Consider the following 15,386-nt stretch of genomic DNA (forward strand, 5'->3'; position numbering starts at 1 on the left):
CCTCGACGCACCTGGTTTTCACCTGAGGACGGCTGCTTGCGTTGTGGCCGAAACGTCGTGAGAATTGTTTTATTATGTTTTATTTTTATTATTTTATTACTTCCCTTCTACGTGACTTTACCGAAAGAACCAAGAAGATAAGTATACCAAGTTTGCAGTCGCTACCACATTGGGAAGTGATTTAAAATTGAGTTACAAGATTTGAGGATACAACAACAACAACAGACAGTGAGTTAAAATAAAGCGTGTAAAAAAGTAAATTAGGGGGCGTCCATAAATGACGTCACGCGATTTTGGACGATTTTTGACCCCCCCCCCCCCCTTCGTCACACGGCGTCACAAAAAGTCAGACCCCCTCAAATATGACGTCACAAAGCTCTGCCCCCCCCCCCCCCCCAAAACCATATTTCCATTTTGAAAATAAAACATGCTTCAAATTCATAATCAACGTTTTTGGGTTTAGATCGCGTTATTTATAAATGTGTCGTAACCCTCCACCACCCGACACGGCCAATCAGTAAAAAAGTGTCACGTTGACAAAAGACAAATAGTTCACTGCTTTACGTGTTAAAATGCTTCAAATTGCTTTAAACTATTGTCATTGTCGTGCGTATTTAATGTGGCTCTGCACTCTGATGTTGTAGGCGACAACACTTATTAAAAAGGAGGCGTTGGAAAGCTGAAATTTAGCATAAAATTCACTTGAAAATCTTCATCGTCTAACTAAAACTGCAGATGTTCAGAATATTATATTGAAATTCTCTTATAATTATCATATATTAAAAGTAATTATCACTTTAAAAAAATACTTGAAACTTTGTAGTAGAATGAAGCAATCATATATTCATTCCACAGAATGAAAAGCCCTGGTAGAACCATTAAAATCTAAATGTTGAATAACTAAATTTATGCTTCTCCATTCTTCGATGGAGAAGCAAAATGCTCTTTCATGGAATAAATAAAAGGTGACCTTAGTAAATTAAATAATGAAATAGCTAATCATGAAAAATCATCAAAATTAGTGTTGTTATAACAATTATATTTAATTAAGTAGAACGTGTTGTTTATATTGAAAGTTGCGCATGTTTATGTGACGTCACATTTCTCAACCCCTCCCTCATCACACATAGTCACAAATGTCTAACCCCCCCCCCCAGGTGCGTGACGTCATTTATGGACGGCCCCTTAGCATAGAGTTTTAGCCTTGTAGGTGTATTGATACAGTACATGTAAGCTGGGCTTACGCAATGTTTTGTTGTTGTTATAACTAACTACAGGCATATGTTTACGAAAAATAATACATTTCTGCTGAAACACTGCACAAAAATGTTATAGACAGCCATCTTGGTGTCACCCCCTCTGATGATGTCACCCGGTGCGGTCCGCACCCCCCTCGTGACGCCACTGACGTCACGCTCTGTATGTGTGACGTCATGTGTTCGCGCTCGCTGGTTAATCTTGAAACCCACGTTGTTTACTCTTGAAACCCACGTTGTGTACTCTTGAAAACCACGTTGTTTACTCTTGGAAACCACGTTGTTTACTCTTGAAAACCACGTTTTTTACTCTTGAAAACCACGTTTTTTTACTTTTGGAAACCACGTTGTTTACTAATGAAAACCACGTTTTTTACTATTGAAAAGCACGTTTTTTACTTTTGAAAACCCCGTTTTTTACTCTTGAAAACCACGTTCTTTACTCTTGAAAACCACGTTTTTTACTATTGAAAACCACGTTTTTTATTATTGAAAACCACGTTGTTTACTCTTGAAAACCACGTTATTTGCTCTTGGAAACCAGCGTTGTTTACGATCAATGCATTTAGAAGAATATTTTAGATCATTCTAGGTTACCACATTGACTAAAATTGTATTGTAGTTGTTTTATATTGGCAGATTCATACATGACTTCACCAATGACTCTGACCTATGTTTGCATTTCACACAATTGTATAAATCACCTCACGTATATTCCCTGGGGCATTGCCACGTATCCCCAGGGGTCCGTGTACCCCCGGGTTGAGAACCGCTGCACTAGAGCCCCTCCAGTGGAGGCCCTTCCCGCTATTCGTGGCCTGAACAAGCAATGTCTGGACTCCACATCTGTGGATAGTCAACACAGAGGTGCAGCACCAATGGATAGCGCTTGTCAGATAAATTAAATCTTCACCATTGGCTCAGGGACATCAATGAAGATGAACGAGGGTTGCCAACCCTTACCTGGATTGGCCGGGAATCTCTACCGGGAATTGGCATTGATCTCCCAGTGCCTATTGAAAGCAATCCGGGAGATTTTAAAAAGAGGATATTTTAAGAAAATAAAAAAATAAAACACCTCCAGGGTTAGCGTCAGTCAGACTTGGCAACCCGAACATGAACATGGCTGAATGTTGAATATGTGTGTGAGTATGAGAACACTTTGGCTCTTGACTAACATTATACACCTACTTACGCAAATTCTTTGTTAATCCATTGCTGGAAAGGTCCTCCCTACACAGTGTGGGTCCTGGATGTCATTTGATGATACATCACCATCCTGGGAGGTGTGAAGGCGCGGGAGCATAGACATGGATGCATAGGAGTACAGTACAACAATGCATCTTGCTGAACTGCCCACAACATAGCACTGAGCTCTAGCACCAGTAATATGGAGTGGTCATGCATGAAAGCACTATCTTGTCTCGCCCTGCACAGCTTCTGATGCTTGACGAGATCGCCTACATGCTGGGTGATTAGGTCATGGGAACATGTTACATGTTACATGTGATTATACGGCACTACGTTTATATATTTACATCGACCATCGGTGCACCAAGGGAAATATTTCCCTTTCAAAAACGCACGCAATTTTTATTTTTTGCCCACAAACACTGTTTAATTTCACGTGGGAAACACGGCTCCGCTTAGGGGTTGTACTTGTGAAAATGTTTACAACGGAATTGCAGAGCGAAATGCATAATATTCGATGCACACCTCCTCAAAAATTAATGACACATGCATTGCATTGTAAGCGTTGCGCACGTGAAGGCGATCTTATCTTGTAAAAAAAAAATACATATTTCTAAAATCGCACTTTGTCCCATAAAATGGGATCTACCTGTTTCCGCCGCTATCGTGATCCGACAAAAGTCCCTATCGTATGTATGCAAATAATGATGCCATTGAATGTATAAATCAGGAGGTGTGCATTCTATTACATTCTGCTCTCTCTCTGTCTGTGTCTGTGTAAATTACTTGTGTTACACACAGCAACAACCCCAGATAGGAAAATGAGAATCGTGCCAGATACGCTGGATTGTCGCGGGCATGAGGAATGGCAGTAATTTCAGCGGAACATTTATAGAAAGTACGGTGAAAGATTGAGCCCGAACGCGAGAAGCCGTTTGCGTATTCAGGGTGAGCTGAAATTTAGGAGTCCATTTCAATGAGAGTAGAAGAGTGAAATCGGGGGGGGGGGGGTGGTGGTAAATATATAATGAACACTTTCACTTAAGTGGCACAATGCGATCGTGTAAGAACAATTGTAATTGTTGCGTTGTTGGGCGCCGTCGAATAAATGGATCTTCGTAACGATGGAGATGGCAGCGGTGATGGCCTTTGTAGGAAATACATTTCACGAAACTCTCTCCGCCAGATGTCGAGACACATTCTTAACGAGTCGTGTACCGCCGAGTGCAAGACCTCGGTGTCCTCGAAGCAAGTTATAGCCATGATTACAAAGATCAATTCGCTCCTCGTGTCCTACACTGAAAGCAGGCGAGAGCCAAATGACATTCATCATCTCTTTTGCAAGGAGACTAAGAGTAGGTTTTACTCGCAACAACACAAAAAACCTCCCTTACTGATCCACTCTGAAAGTAAATTTCCCCCTATGCTTGTAATGCTTCTTTGAGGCTATCTCATATTCACATGTTTATTTTTATCCTACCGAGCACGTGCACGTCACTGGGAGGCCTAGTTTCTAATTGGGGGTATGCTCTCATTTGTCAACACTTTTTTCTGATTGTTCTCCATAATATCACTTTTTTGTTAAATGCTCATTATTTTTCTTCATATTCAATTTAAATGCACAATGCGCACGGCGATATGAAAAGCTGAGATTACTTCAGACGCCCGTTAATCCGTTGCTATATAATGAGGTAATCCTTGCTAAGAGCGATGCACTTTTTAATCGAACGTTGACCCTGTTTTCTAGCGCCATTCCGTCTCTGTCAGTACGCACTCTTTGATCAGCTCTCATAAATCCCTGCACAAATGAGCGGGTGTGCCGGAGGCAATGAACCTTCGACGCTGGGCTTGGTGCCGGCTTCACCCACTGCTAGACCGTCACCCAGCTGGCAAGCTCACGACAGTTGTGGTCAGTTGTGCCACGAATCGACCGCCGCACGAAGACAGTGGCGCGGGGTGAAGATGCCGCTTTGTGTCCCGTTCAGATGCGCTGCTCCAGCTACGGCCGTCTGCAGAGCGCTCTCTTCCTTCCGATATTCGGAAGCCCCTGGAGCTGTGTAGATTACAAACTCAGTTTCTTTAGAACTATTTCTTTGTGTTCCGTTTGTTGTCCTTCCCCCCTCCCACCGCCGCACCTCCGATTGGCACGGTTGGCTACGGACGGCGCGAAAGAAGTTCTACATGCATACGTAGACCAACCAGCTGGCAAGCTCACGACAGTTGTGCTCAGTTCGGCTTTTGTTCAGTCGATGAAGAGCACAAGGGCACCGGCAAATGGTGCGGTGGTTTAGAATGCGGGAACACAGAGGTCGCCGCTCCGATCTCCCGGCGCGGCAGTTGAAGTAACGGTGCCGGTTTCTGAAATCTCTCCCCACCCCACCGTTACCTCTGTCCACCCATCAGCACGAATTTGGCTGTCACCGGAACCAGCACACCACAACTCCCAATGACAACAACAGCCGCTATTCGCTGCTTAGTGGCGGTGACATCACCACTGACCTTGTGCCAGCCTAGGCGCACTTACAAACACATACACAGTCCAGCATCAAAATCTCATAATCCTTGCTGCAATCAAGGCCCAGTGTCTCCCCCGTTCAAAGGAACATGATTTGACAAATCTGGCTGTCGCCTGATGCAGCTCGTTGTAATTCCTGGCGAAACGTCGTATTCAGTTTGTAAATGTTGTGGCTTGCCTCTCCAACAAACCGGTGTGCTGTACTAGTGACGAAATCGCATGTTCTGTTTACGTGACAACCCTTACTAGTTGGTTGTGTCGGGTGGTGGCGGGTTTAAACGACCCATTCATATATTTACTGCGATCTAAACCAAACAAACCTCTATTATGGAGCATAAATGTGTTCCACTGAAGTTAGTTGTTGATCGGCAGGACGCGTGTGGTGGGGTAAAGTGCGGGTACTGCCACCTCTTCCGAGATAACTGGCCGGCATGGAAGAATGGGCCAAGTAGCAACCTCTTCCAAGTTGTCTGCTCATTGTGGAAGGGCAGAGCAAATGCCTTCTCACGGGGCCCTCAAGAGCTCCCTACAGTGAAGGCCCTTCAGCTTTTAACCCTTTAAAAAATCAGCTCTTGCTCAGTCGGCTCGTGCACTGTGCAATGAACCTGGTTCACCTGAGTTTGATTCCTGGCCACAGTTAACATCAGTCACGAGTTACATATTAAACCAAATCTAGGTTCCCCTTTCCGCAAATCTGCACTGAGCAGTGCGTGTGAAATATGATCAAATAGCGACAATGACTCACACAGTGCAAGGAGGCATTCATCCAACAGTGCATTGGCTTTCATCTTCTTGGTTCTTTCGGTAAAGTCACGTAGAATGTAAATAATAAAATAATAAAAATAAAACATAATAAAATAATTATCACGACGTTTCAGCCACAAAGCAAGCAGCCGTCCTCAAGTGAAGACCAGGTCTGTCAGGGAGACAGCGTCTGAATGAGACGACAGACCTGGTCTTCACCTGAGGACGGCTGCTTGCATTGTGGCCGAAACGTCGTGAAAATTATTTTATTATGTTTTATTTTTATTATTTTATTACTTCCCTTCTACGTGACTTTACTGAAAGAACCAAGAAGATGAATCCCTGCAGTCACGAAAGCTTTAAATCGAAATTTAGTGCATTGGCTGTTAAGGCTATATGGAGGATCTTTTGTCCTTTGTATAAAATGTGTCTGGGGTATGGTAGCACAGTGGTTTGCACACTATGCGACGATCGTGGCGACATGAGTTTGATTCCTGCTCACGGCCAAAATGAGTGCTGGCTGCAGCGTGTATTAACATCGGCACTGGGGTGACCTGCTGGCCACAACACCTGCTCGTGCGCCGTGCAGACATTTGCAGGGCGCTCACTCGCAGCCCTTGCCCCTAAACGGTCTTCGTGCCTACATGGGAGATCTTTGTCTTTGCTGGTTAGGTACGACTGTACGCACGTCCGGAAGCCGTGAGACGTGGCTTCTGCTGACTCGGCTCTCAACATCACCCTGCAGCTGCTGGACTTCTACCACGACTTCTTCAACCTCAGCTACTCCCTGCCCAAGCTGGGTGAGCAGAGCGAGCCAGTGTCCACGCCACTGTCTGCGCCACGCACGCAGATATTGGCCCGTTGCTGTGGGAGTGGATAACTTCTCTCTCGTTGCTGCTGCTGCTGCTCTCAGTCTACGACTTTTCACTGCAGGGCAAAGGCTGCCTCCAATTTTGTTGCTTTCTTTACTTTCCTTGGTTGTTTCTTGTACAGCAATGGCCTACAAATTATTTGATGTTTTTTTTCTCTTACAATCTCTACCGCTGTCTCCGCTGCATCGATTGTTGTCTCTCATATCGATGTATCATTTAATTTTGTTCATCTGTCGTCAGTTATCATTCCCACTTGCTGAAGGCCAAATAGGGCTTTCAAATCCCTTTGACGGGTCATAGACAAGCACACACCTTAATTGCTTCTCTCTCTCGGAGGCCCTTGCAGCGACTGAGAGCTATGACGTAAGAAACTCAGTGTTGCCATCTAGTACCTGATTAGTGGGGTAAAGATGCTTGCAGTGATGGATACATATTTTTGTGGGCCATATGAAATCACTGCTGGTCTTGGCTAAAAGTCAGAAGGTCGGGAGTTCAAATTCCAGGAGGTGATTGCCTCAGCCCTTAAATCCTCTTTGTTTGATAAAATGAGTCGTACTTTTGGTAGGTCGCCACCGTGGCGAGATGTTAACTACCCCACCTGGTATACAGGAGGTTGTGGATTCGATCGTGACCCTGACGTCTGTATATCTGAAGGTTGCATGTTCTCCTCGTGTTCGTGTGGATTTTTCTCCAGGTCCTTCGGTCTTTCCCTCCACATTTAGAATGAACGTGCGTGTTCAAGTATTTGTCTGCTATAAATTTCCACTTGATAAGCCACTTCGTTGAGCTGTCATTGGTAGCCAGGTTTCTTCTGAGAAAGAGCTACATAGCTCAGTGGGGCCTTACCTGGTAAAATAAAAATAGTTGAACAGTAAAACAAATAAGAGTTGGATTGGGTCAACAGTGATCATTTTAAGGAAAGGAGAGATTGGGCCTTCACCATGGGAATGTATTTCCATCACTGACTCAAGACTGCCAACATATATTAGTGCAGTTTGACTGTTCATTCGTGTTGGGAGATGCTTAGAATTGACTTTCATTCATGCGGTAAATGATCTACTTCGAGCATTGTCTTGCATATTTTATCTGAACCCATGAAAACATGTCTCGCCAAATGAGAACAATATAATATTGATAAATAATGCTACGAAATATTTTTTTATCATTTGCCCTGAAATGCCTCACTTTAATCCCAATTATTTTTTTAGGAGGGTCCTGCATTGGCATATTTGGTCAATGCCATAAATGATTACTATTTTTCACTGGTTGTAGATTCAATTACTTTTCCGCTAATATTTCTTAATAGAAAAAATCCAAACAATATAGCTTGCTCAGGTGTATATTATGAATAATTATTGGATAGACGCATGTTAGCAAAGAACTGTAAAATATACTGTTTTGAGATGCACAGAGGGAAGTACTATTATTATTTTTAGATCACAAACATGTTGCGAACATAACCGTATCGTTAACCCCACATTCTCGTGCGCTTTTCTCCAGGAATCCCAATTTCTTCTCTCTTACAAAATGTGCTCAATGAACAATGGACCGAATTGAGGGCAATCTTGATAAAAGGCACACCTTTTAAGCGACCACAGTTCTGATATAAGCAATGCATCCTTTATGCTACGCTGGTGGGGAGGATGGCAAAAGGGGCGGCATCTGACACAAATGCACCATTTCTGATATAAGCACAGCTTGCCTCATTCCCAAGTCGTGTGCTTATATCCAGCCTTTACCATATCCCAAGCAGGACTCTCCCGAAAGAGAATCGTGTCACTCTGTTGGGGCTGTTTTTGGGAGATAAAGGTCTGGGATGGTGGCGAATCACACGAGTGAAAGCAACAGTCTCTCTCCGCAGAGGCAGTGAAAACAACAAAAAAACACCTCCTGGCCGCGAATTGCAATTATGAGCCGGCTTTTGATGGGTCATCCAGCGCGTGCCGAGCGATAGCTGTTGCCGGTCGGCACGTGCGTTTGTAATCACCATGCCAGAATGGTGTGTTCTGGGGCCAATTTTGGGCAATTTCAGGACAGGTTGCTTGCAGCCCGCTCGGCCAAATGGCTCCGACTTGTCACCGAAGCCCCCCTCGTCATTGTCAGACACGCTTAGTCCTCCGGCTTATCTAAACATTCGCGGCGTTTTCCACTCGACGCTAAGTGCCCCCCCCCCCACCCTTGTAACCCCCTCCCGTGAAAATCAATCACTCAGCCAATTGCCAGGAACTGCAGTGTGCCATGAGCTCTGCTGTTCTGGGACTATTTTGCATGCGCGCGCCCGTCCGTGCAGTTCCTAGATCAGTGGTTATAAAAAAAAGGTGGTGGGGGGCTGGGGCACTCTTTGGCCATCGCGGTGTTTGGTGAACGTTGTTACTGGGCAAGGTTAAAACTGGACAGGCCGTAGGCTGGCGTTCAATGTGGGGATCATGAGTCACTTTTGGAGGGACGCCTTTGTCCAGCTGAATGATGATGATGATGCTGTAGCTGATGATGACGGTGTTTAGTTACGGCCTCAAAGGCAGTATCGGTTTAGCTGCGGCTGCCCACTCTCTGCCCCTTGCTCTAGTGCAGACTCGACACACTCCTTATCTCTGCTGACTGACTCGCATCTGTGAAACCTGTTCAATAAGTGCGTAGAGCCATCCCTGATTTTGTTGGTTCCCCCGTGATGTCCTTTTTTTTTTCTTATGCAGATGTTTTTAGATGTCGGAGAAATCCCAATTTGCAGTGCCGGATTAAGCGAGTGCGGGCCTGTAGCATGTGTTATAAACGGGCCCCTAAATAAAAAAAATGAAAACACAAATGTTTAACTTGCACAGTAAAGTAGTTGTATGTTTTCATTTGCTATACAGCCAGATAATATGACAAATCGCTAACCTTAAATACCCAGTCGTTCATAAAAGTTGAAGGCAGTATAGTACTATAGTAATAGAGCAAGTGCAGAATCACTGAACCGGAATTGATAGCTTGAAAGCATTTCGCGTGGGGCCCTTGAAAGTGCAGAGCCCGTAGCAACATGTGTAGCTACTTTTGCTACTCGGATAATACGGCACTGCCAATTTGTATGCATTGTACGTTCAAACATATACCAAGAAAAGCACAATGTAATATCAATATCAATAAGGCTTCATTTATCCAAAAAAGTTTGATTGACTTTCAGGACACTTGTTCAGGAGTGTGTCCTGCACGTTTGGCCAGTAATAAAGTTTTTTTGGGGTTAGATCGCGTAAATATAAACGTGCCTTTAAACTCGCCACCACCCCACACAGTCAACCAGTAAGATTCGTCACGTAAACAAAATGTGCCAATTAGTTACTACTTCAGCACAGCGGTGTGTTGGAGGGCAAATCCACAACATTGGTGGCGGGTTTAACGACACATTCATATTTACTTGATCTAGCCGAAAAAAACCCTACATTATGGATGATATTGGTCGCGAAAGGCCTACAGGTTAAACTGGGTTTATATACCGATTAAAAGCTTTCGTGACTGCAGGGATTCATCTTCTTGGTTCTTTTGGTAAAGTCACGTAGAAGGGAAGTAATAAAATAATAAAAATAAAACATAATAATATAATATAATAAACAATTATGTTTTATTTTTAATTTTATTATTTTATTACTTCCCTTCTACGTGACTTTACCGAAAGAACCAAGAAGATGGGTTTATATTCGTTTGATCTGAACGAGATCGCGGCAAGTATTTCCACAATCCCAACCCAATTCGAGTGCGACGTTCCAAGTACGATCTTTATGATGCATAATGTTGGTCGAGAAAGCCTACACGTGTTTAACTGCGTTTTTGACAACATCAGTCATTTTCTTTATGGGAACTTGGACCAGAATAGCCAGAGAGGAGAGAAAAAACACAATGTAGGCAAGTGAGATACCGGTTAAACACCTACTTTCTGTACTGCTTTATGCTGCCCACCGCATTAGCTCTGCAACTACCTAGGTTTACTCGGCATAAAATGCAACAGTTGAATGCCATTCAAAGTAGTCTTCTTACGGGATTATGTATTATAAATAGAAAATAAATATTTGTACGCATACTATGAGTCGGAAATGAAACCGTCAATACTTTTAGCTTGCTGGCCGTTTCTATTTGTCATACGTGGTGTTTATATTCTGGGGGGGGGGGGGGGGGGGGGAGTTGAATGCACCTTTGGGTGATATCTGTAAAGCATTAACCTCGCGCCATTGAGGCACCGTGTGTGGTTAAGGGTCATGGCCATGCGTTACAGGTCAACAGATATGTCTGGGGCAAAGGCGAGTGTGTTTAATTGTGAACTAAACGCTTGGGTGATTAATGGATTTTAACAGTGGCACGTGTGATTAATCTTCGTTGGAACACCCATTGCATTTATCAATGATCTTTTACGTCTTCTTGGTTCTGTCGGTAAAGTCACGTAGAAGGGAAGTAATAAAATAATAAAAATAAAACATAATAAAATTATTCTCACGACGTTTCGGCCACAACGCAAGTATCCGTCCTCAGGTGAAAACCAGGTCTGTCGAGGCGACAGCGTCTTCTACGTGACTTTACCGAAAGAACCAAGAAGATGAATCCCTGCAGTCACGAAAGCTTTAAATCGAGATCTTTTACGTGTTCTGCTCGAAGGATTAAGATTTTAAAGTGTGGCATGGTGGTCCAGTGATTAGCGCACTCCCTCACCACCCTCGCTGACCAGTGTGGTGAAGTATGGTAAGAAAAAAACCCATTCCCACCAGAGCATGTAGGGGTATATATGAGCTGTACGTTACTTGAATACTTCTGCTGATGAATAACCATTTATTAAAAAAATCTACTCTTCTCTTAGCATTGTGAAATTTCATATTGAGACCAATTTATTTTTTTATCTTACAAATGTGCGGCAGCATTTAAACATCCTGCACAAGTCCGGTTCACTCATTGGTAAATTTCTTTGAATGTGAACGATATGTTGTGTTAAGCACAGCAGTCGCTGTAATATAAGGATATTTTAAGATTATTTTAGAAGGCAAAGCAGAAACCTTGAGATGCAATTTTATTAATAAGCAGTCATTCCCAGTGAGATTAAACCTTCAGCGACGCCTCGGTTAACGCGCAGAACGCCAAGACACACATGGCAGAATAACTGTGATTATATTTTCCAACACTTTAAATAGAGGTTTCCACAAATGAAACCCATCAATGTGTCCTGCTGTTATCTTTCAAGTGGGATGCTCTTTGATCTCTCAACAGTGGGGGGAACAAGAATATTCAAACTGCTTCGGTTATTCATGAGGCCTTCTTGATTATTATCATCTGACATGCAAGTCGTGCCAATGCATGCTTAGATTTGGAAAATAATGGTCGCAGCACAACAACCTCTTTTCCTGAAGTGATACAGCAATGCATCTCATTTGGACTTCGCGAGATTGTTTGGACCCTTCTATTTTATTTGTCTTCGCTATATCCACGTGGAGATGCGCTACGCGTGCTTACGTGCGTATTCGTACATATTTTATACATCTCCCTCCGAACATAACGCAACACAGAGAGGACATTTTCATGCTCTATACAACACAACTGTGCAGGGCGAAACACCGCCGTTGTCCCTTTTAAAAAAACGTTCGCAACACAACGGACAGGCGTAGACGTAACCCGTCGCAAATCAAGCGTTGTTTTGCATCACTAAATGCAGGTTGGCTATTTGCACGGCGTGATCGGTTGGAAGGACTGCTCGTTAAACAAGCTTCTTGACAGCGCGGTGTAAGTGTCTGAATGGATTCTCCGTTGCAGATATTTTGCGTGCTTTGGCCAGAAGAAGGAAATTCACTCTTGCGGTGATCTGCGTTTGGTGTGGGGGTGGAATTTGCGGTGTGTGGCTGCCACGTGTGCCTCCTTATTTGGCCAGTTGCATGCTGGGATTTACTGGATAAGTTGCCTGGCTTTGAGTTATTTTTTGTGTGGAAAGTAATTGTTTAACTGTTATTTATAAATATACATGTGTACATGCTTGAATAAAAATTCTAAATGTGAACTGGAAGGGTTTTTTTTTTCTCCTTGGTTCAGCTCTCACTAACAATTAATTACCATAAGTTATGTACTGCATGATTTATATACAATTGACACAACAATAAAAACTGTTGTGCCATCATTGCTTACTCTTGAAGAGAAAATAATGGGCTGTATTATGTGTGCCAGAAAACAGAGAGAACTTCAGAAATCTCTCAAACTCCCTTTTGACCCAGCCGCTAATTTTCCAATTGCAACTTACATTTACAATGCATTGCTTGGGAATCTAAAACAAATTGACCCCAAATTAGTTTTGCAGTATGAACGATAAAATAACGAATGGGAATTAAATGTTAATAATTAAATGTTAATCAAATACTTCAACAACAACATATCCTATGTTTTTTTCTTTAGAAACCTTTCCTAGGCCATATGATATAGCGGCTGAGAAAAGGGTGCATTTTTCTAAAAATGTGAAGTATTTGCTAATGTGGCAGTGGCCCTTGTCCAGAGATTAAAAAAAAAACGTGTTCCGTGTAAAATAAAAATAAAAATCGTGACCGGAAAAAAAAACCTTGCTCAATTAACATTCAGAGCAATTTGCCGGCAGCTGACGCTACGTGTTTTCCAATCATGTCAGCATTTAGTAGCGATAATAGCTGACTCATTACAGAGTGTGCTCAAACTTTTAGTAGTGTCAGGAAAAAATAAAAACACGATAATATCACTTGACGGCCTGTAAAATTGTAAATGTATATATTTCTCTCATATTTCAGGAGGCGCAGGGCAGTGTGAAGTTTGACGATCCATTAAAGGCTTGGTGCCAGAGCACACAGCAACCAATACGTTTTTCTTGAATTCCCACGGAGCCACACGCACTGCTGACTTCGAGTTACGGCACAGATGGCGTGCGGGGTTCTGATGCTCTCTGATGCCCTTAATGCCTGATTTAAGACAAGCAACCTCGATTTTGTACAACCGGCACGCTTCTTCGTCGCAGTAAGTTATCTGTGTTTATTTGTTTTTCCTGTAGACCAAGGATGCTTTTATTGTACTTTTAATAAATGTAGTGCATTTCTAGGAAACGTTAGGCATTCGTTATGTTATCGCTTTGATGAGTCAGTAAAATTCGCAGAAAATATACACGAATAAGTGCCTCTTGTATTTGCTCCAGCGGTCCAGAATGGTTTAAAGCCACAATTATGGATGTGGCTGGATGCCTAAATAAAAATTACGATTATTCATCAACGGCAGAAGCCACACATTGCTTACTGCTGGATGAAGACCTCCAGGCGGCCATGGACATCCCTCCTTGTGAAGCCACAGTCCTTGTCACCCATGCAACATGAACGGATCTCATCGCTGCATTTCCGTGCTTGTCATCCTCTCAATCTCTTTCGGGCGTCATTCCATTGGTGGAGCCGTCTCGTCTATCGGCAGCCGCGATTCCGTTCTCGTGATGTCTCCTGCCCAAGCTTGCTGATTTTTATTCTTAGGTTTTTTTCGGTAAAGTCACGTAGGTAAAAAATAAAAATTAATAAAAGTAAAATAAAAAATAAAATAAAAATCACGACGTTTCGGAGGCAACACAAGCCTCCGTCTTCAGGTGAAACCGTCACAGCACGATAGCTGTATCTCTCTCACGACGTTTCGGAGGCAACACAAGCTTCCGTCTTCAGGTGGAACCGTCACAGCACGATAGCTGTATCTCTCTCACTTGATACAGCTATCGTGCTGTGATGGTTCCACCTGAAGACGGAAGCTTGTGTTGCCTCCGAAACGTCCTGATTTTTATTTAATTTTACTTTTATTAATTTAAATTTTTTACCTACGTGACTTTACCGAAAAAACCTAAGAATATGAATCCTTGCAGTCACGAAAGCTTCAAATCTAGAACTTGCTGATTTTACTTAACGGGCAAAATTAACGTCTCGTTTGTGTCATTCATTGTGGCCTCCTTCCTGTCCATCAGTACGATTCCACCATTTATTTGTCCACGCATCTTTGTGCGCTTGTGAGAAATTGCTTTGCCATTTTCCATGTTTCTGATACATATGTAATGTCTGGCTTTGTGCACCGATTGAAAAATTGGTTTACTGTTTATCATTGCCACGTGTGCTTCTTTCCAAAAGCGCTCCCCTCCTGCTCTGTTCACCTCTTCAGTTAAATCATTTTAGATCTCGATCTGCCTGCAATAATTGCCCTCGGTATACAAATGCGGCATTCTGCTGTGTGTTTTCAGTTTTTCCCTTCCAGTAATTATTTTTCATTTGCACAGATATGGAATTCCTCAATCGTGGAATGATTCCTCAACAATTATCCTGTTCAAACAGGGACACAAACCCGACTCGAATAATTACAGATCCATTAGCCTCCCATCATTTGCTCATACTTTGTCGGGAAGGTCTTGGGGAATGGAATAATCGACGTCTTAGAGGCCAACGAACCATGTTGGCAATGTGGATTTAAACAAGGTTTATATCTGCCATTGGCAACATGCATACTGTCATTCAGATCCAAGCCTAAGAGGTCTAACGCACCATCATCCATTATGCTTGGATTTAAAAGCTAAGCAAATGCATTTGATTCAGTTGACACCAAAGCAAGCTTTGCAGACACTCACAAACCAATGCCTTAAATATATTTATATATCAATACCATGTACAATGAAAGAACCACTTACAGCAGTAACATAGCACGAAGAGAGAAGTAACGTGCAAATCGGAAGGGGAGCCAGACATAGAATGACACTGTTACCAAAGTTATTCACAGTAACATTAACAGGAATATATTTTCCAACAAATACATTGGATAAAGAAAAGCATAAAT

General features: G+C 42.8%; 1 protein-coding gene across 1 annotated transcript in view; it reads left to right on the forward strand.

The window, feature by feature from the left end:
- TRHDE (thyrotropin releasing hormone degrading enzyme) overlaps window positions 1-15,386 on the forward strand; it is a 230,742-nt gene that overhangs the window by 21,442 nt on the left and 193,914 nt on the right. Inside the window, 2 exon segments of the mRNA XM_061566705.1 lie at window positions 6,379-6,417; window positions 6,419-6,506. Coding sequence (XP_061422689.1) covers window positions 6,379-6,417; window positions 6,419-6,506 — 127 coding nt within the window.

This window comes from Lethenteron reissneri, chromosome 37, assembly GCF_015708825.2.
Source record: "Lethenteron reissneri isolate LAM-NWPU_2019-01 chromosome 37, ASM1570882v1, whole genome shotgun sequence".
Taxonomy (NCBI): domain Eukaryota; kingdom Metazoa; phylum Chordata; class Hyperoartia; order Petromyzontiformes; family Petromyzontidae; genus Lethenteron; species Lethenteron reissneri.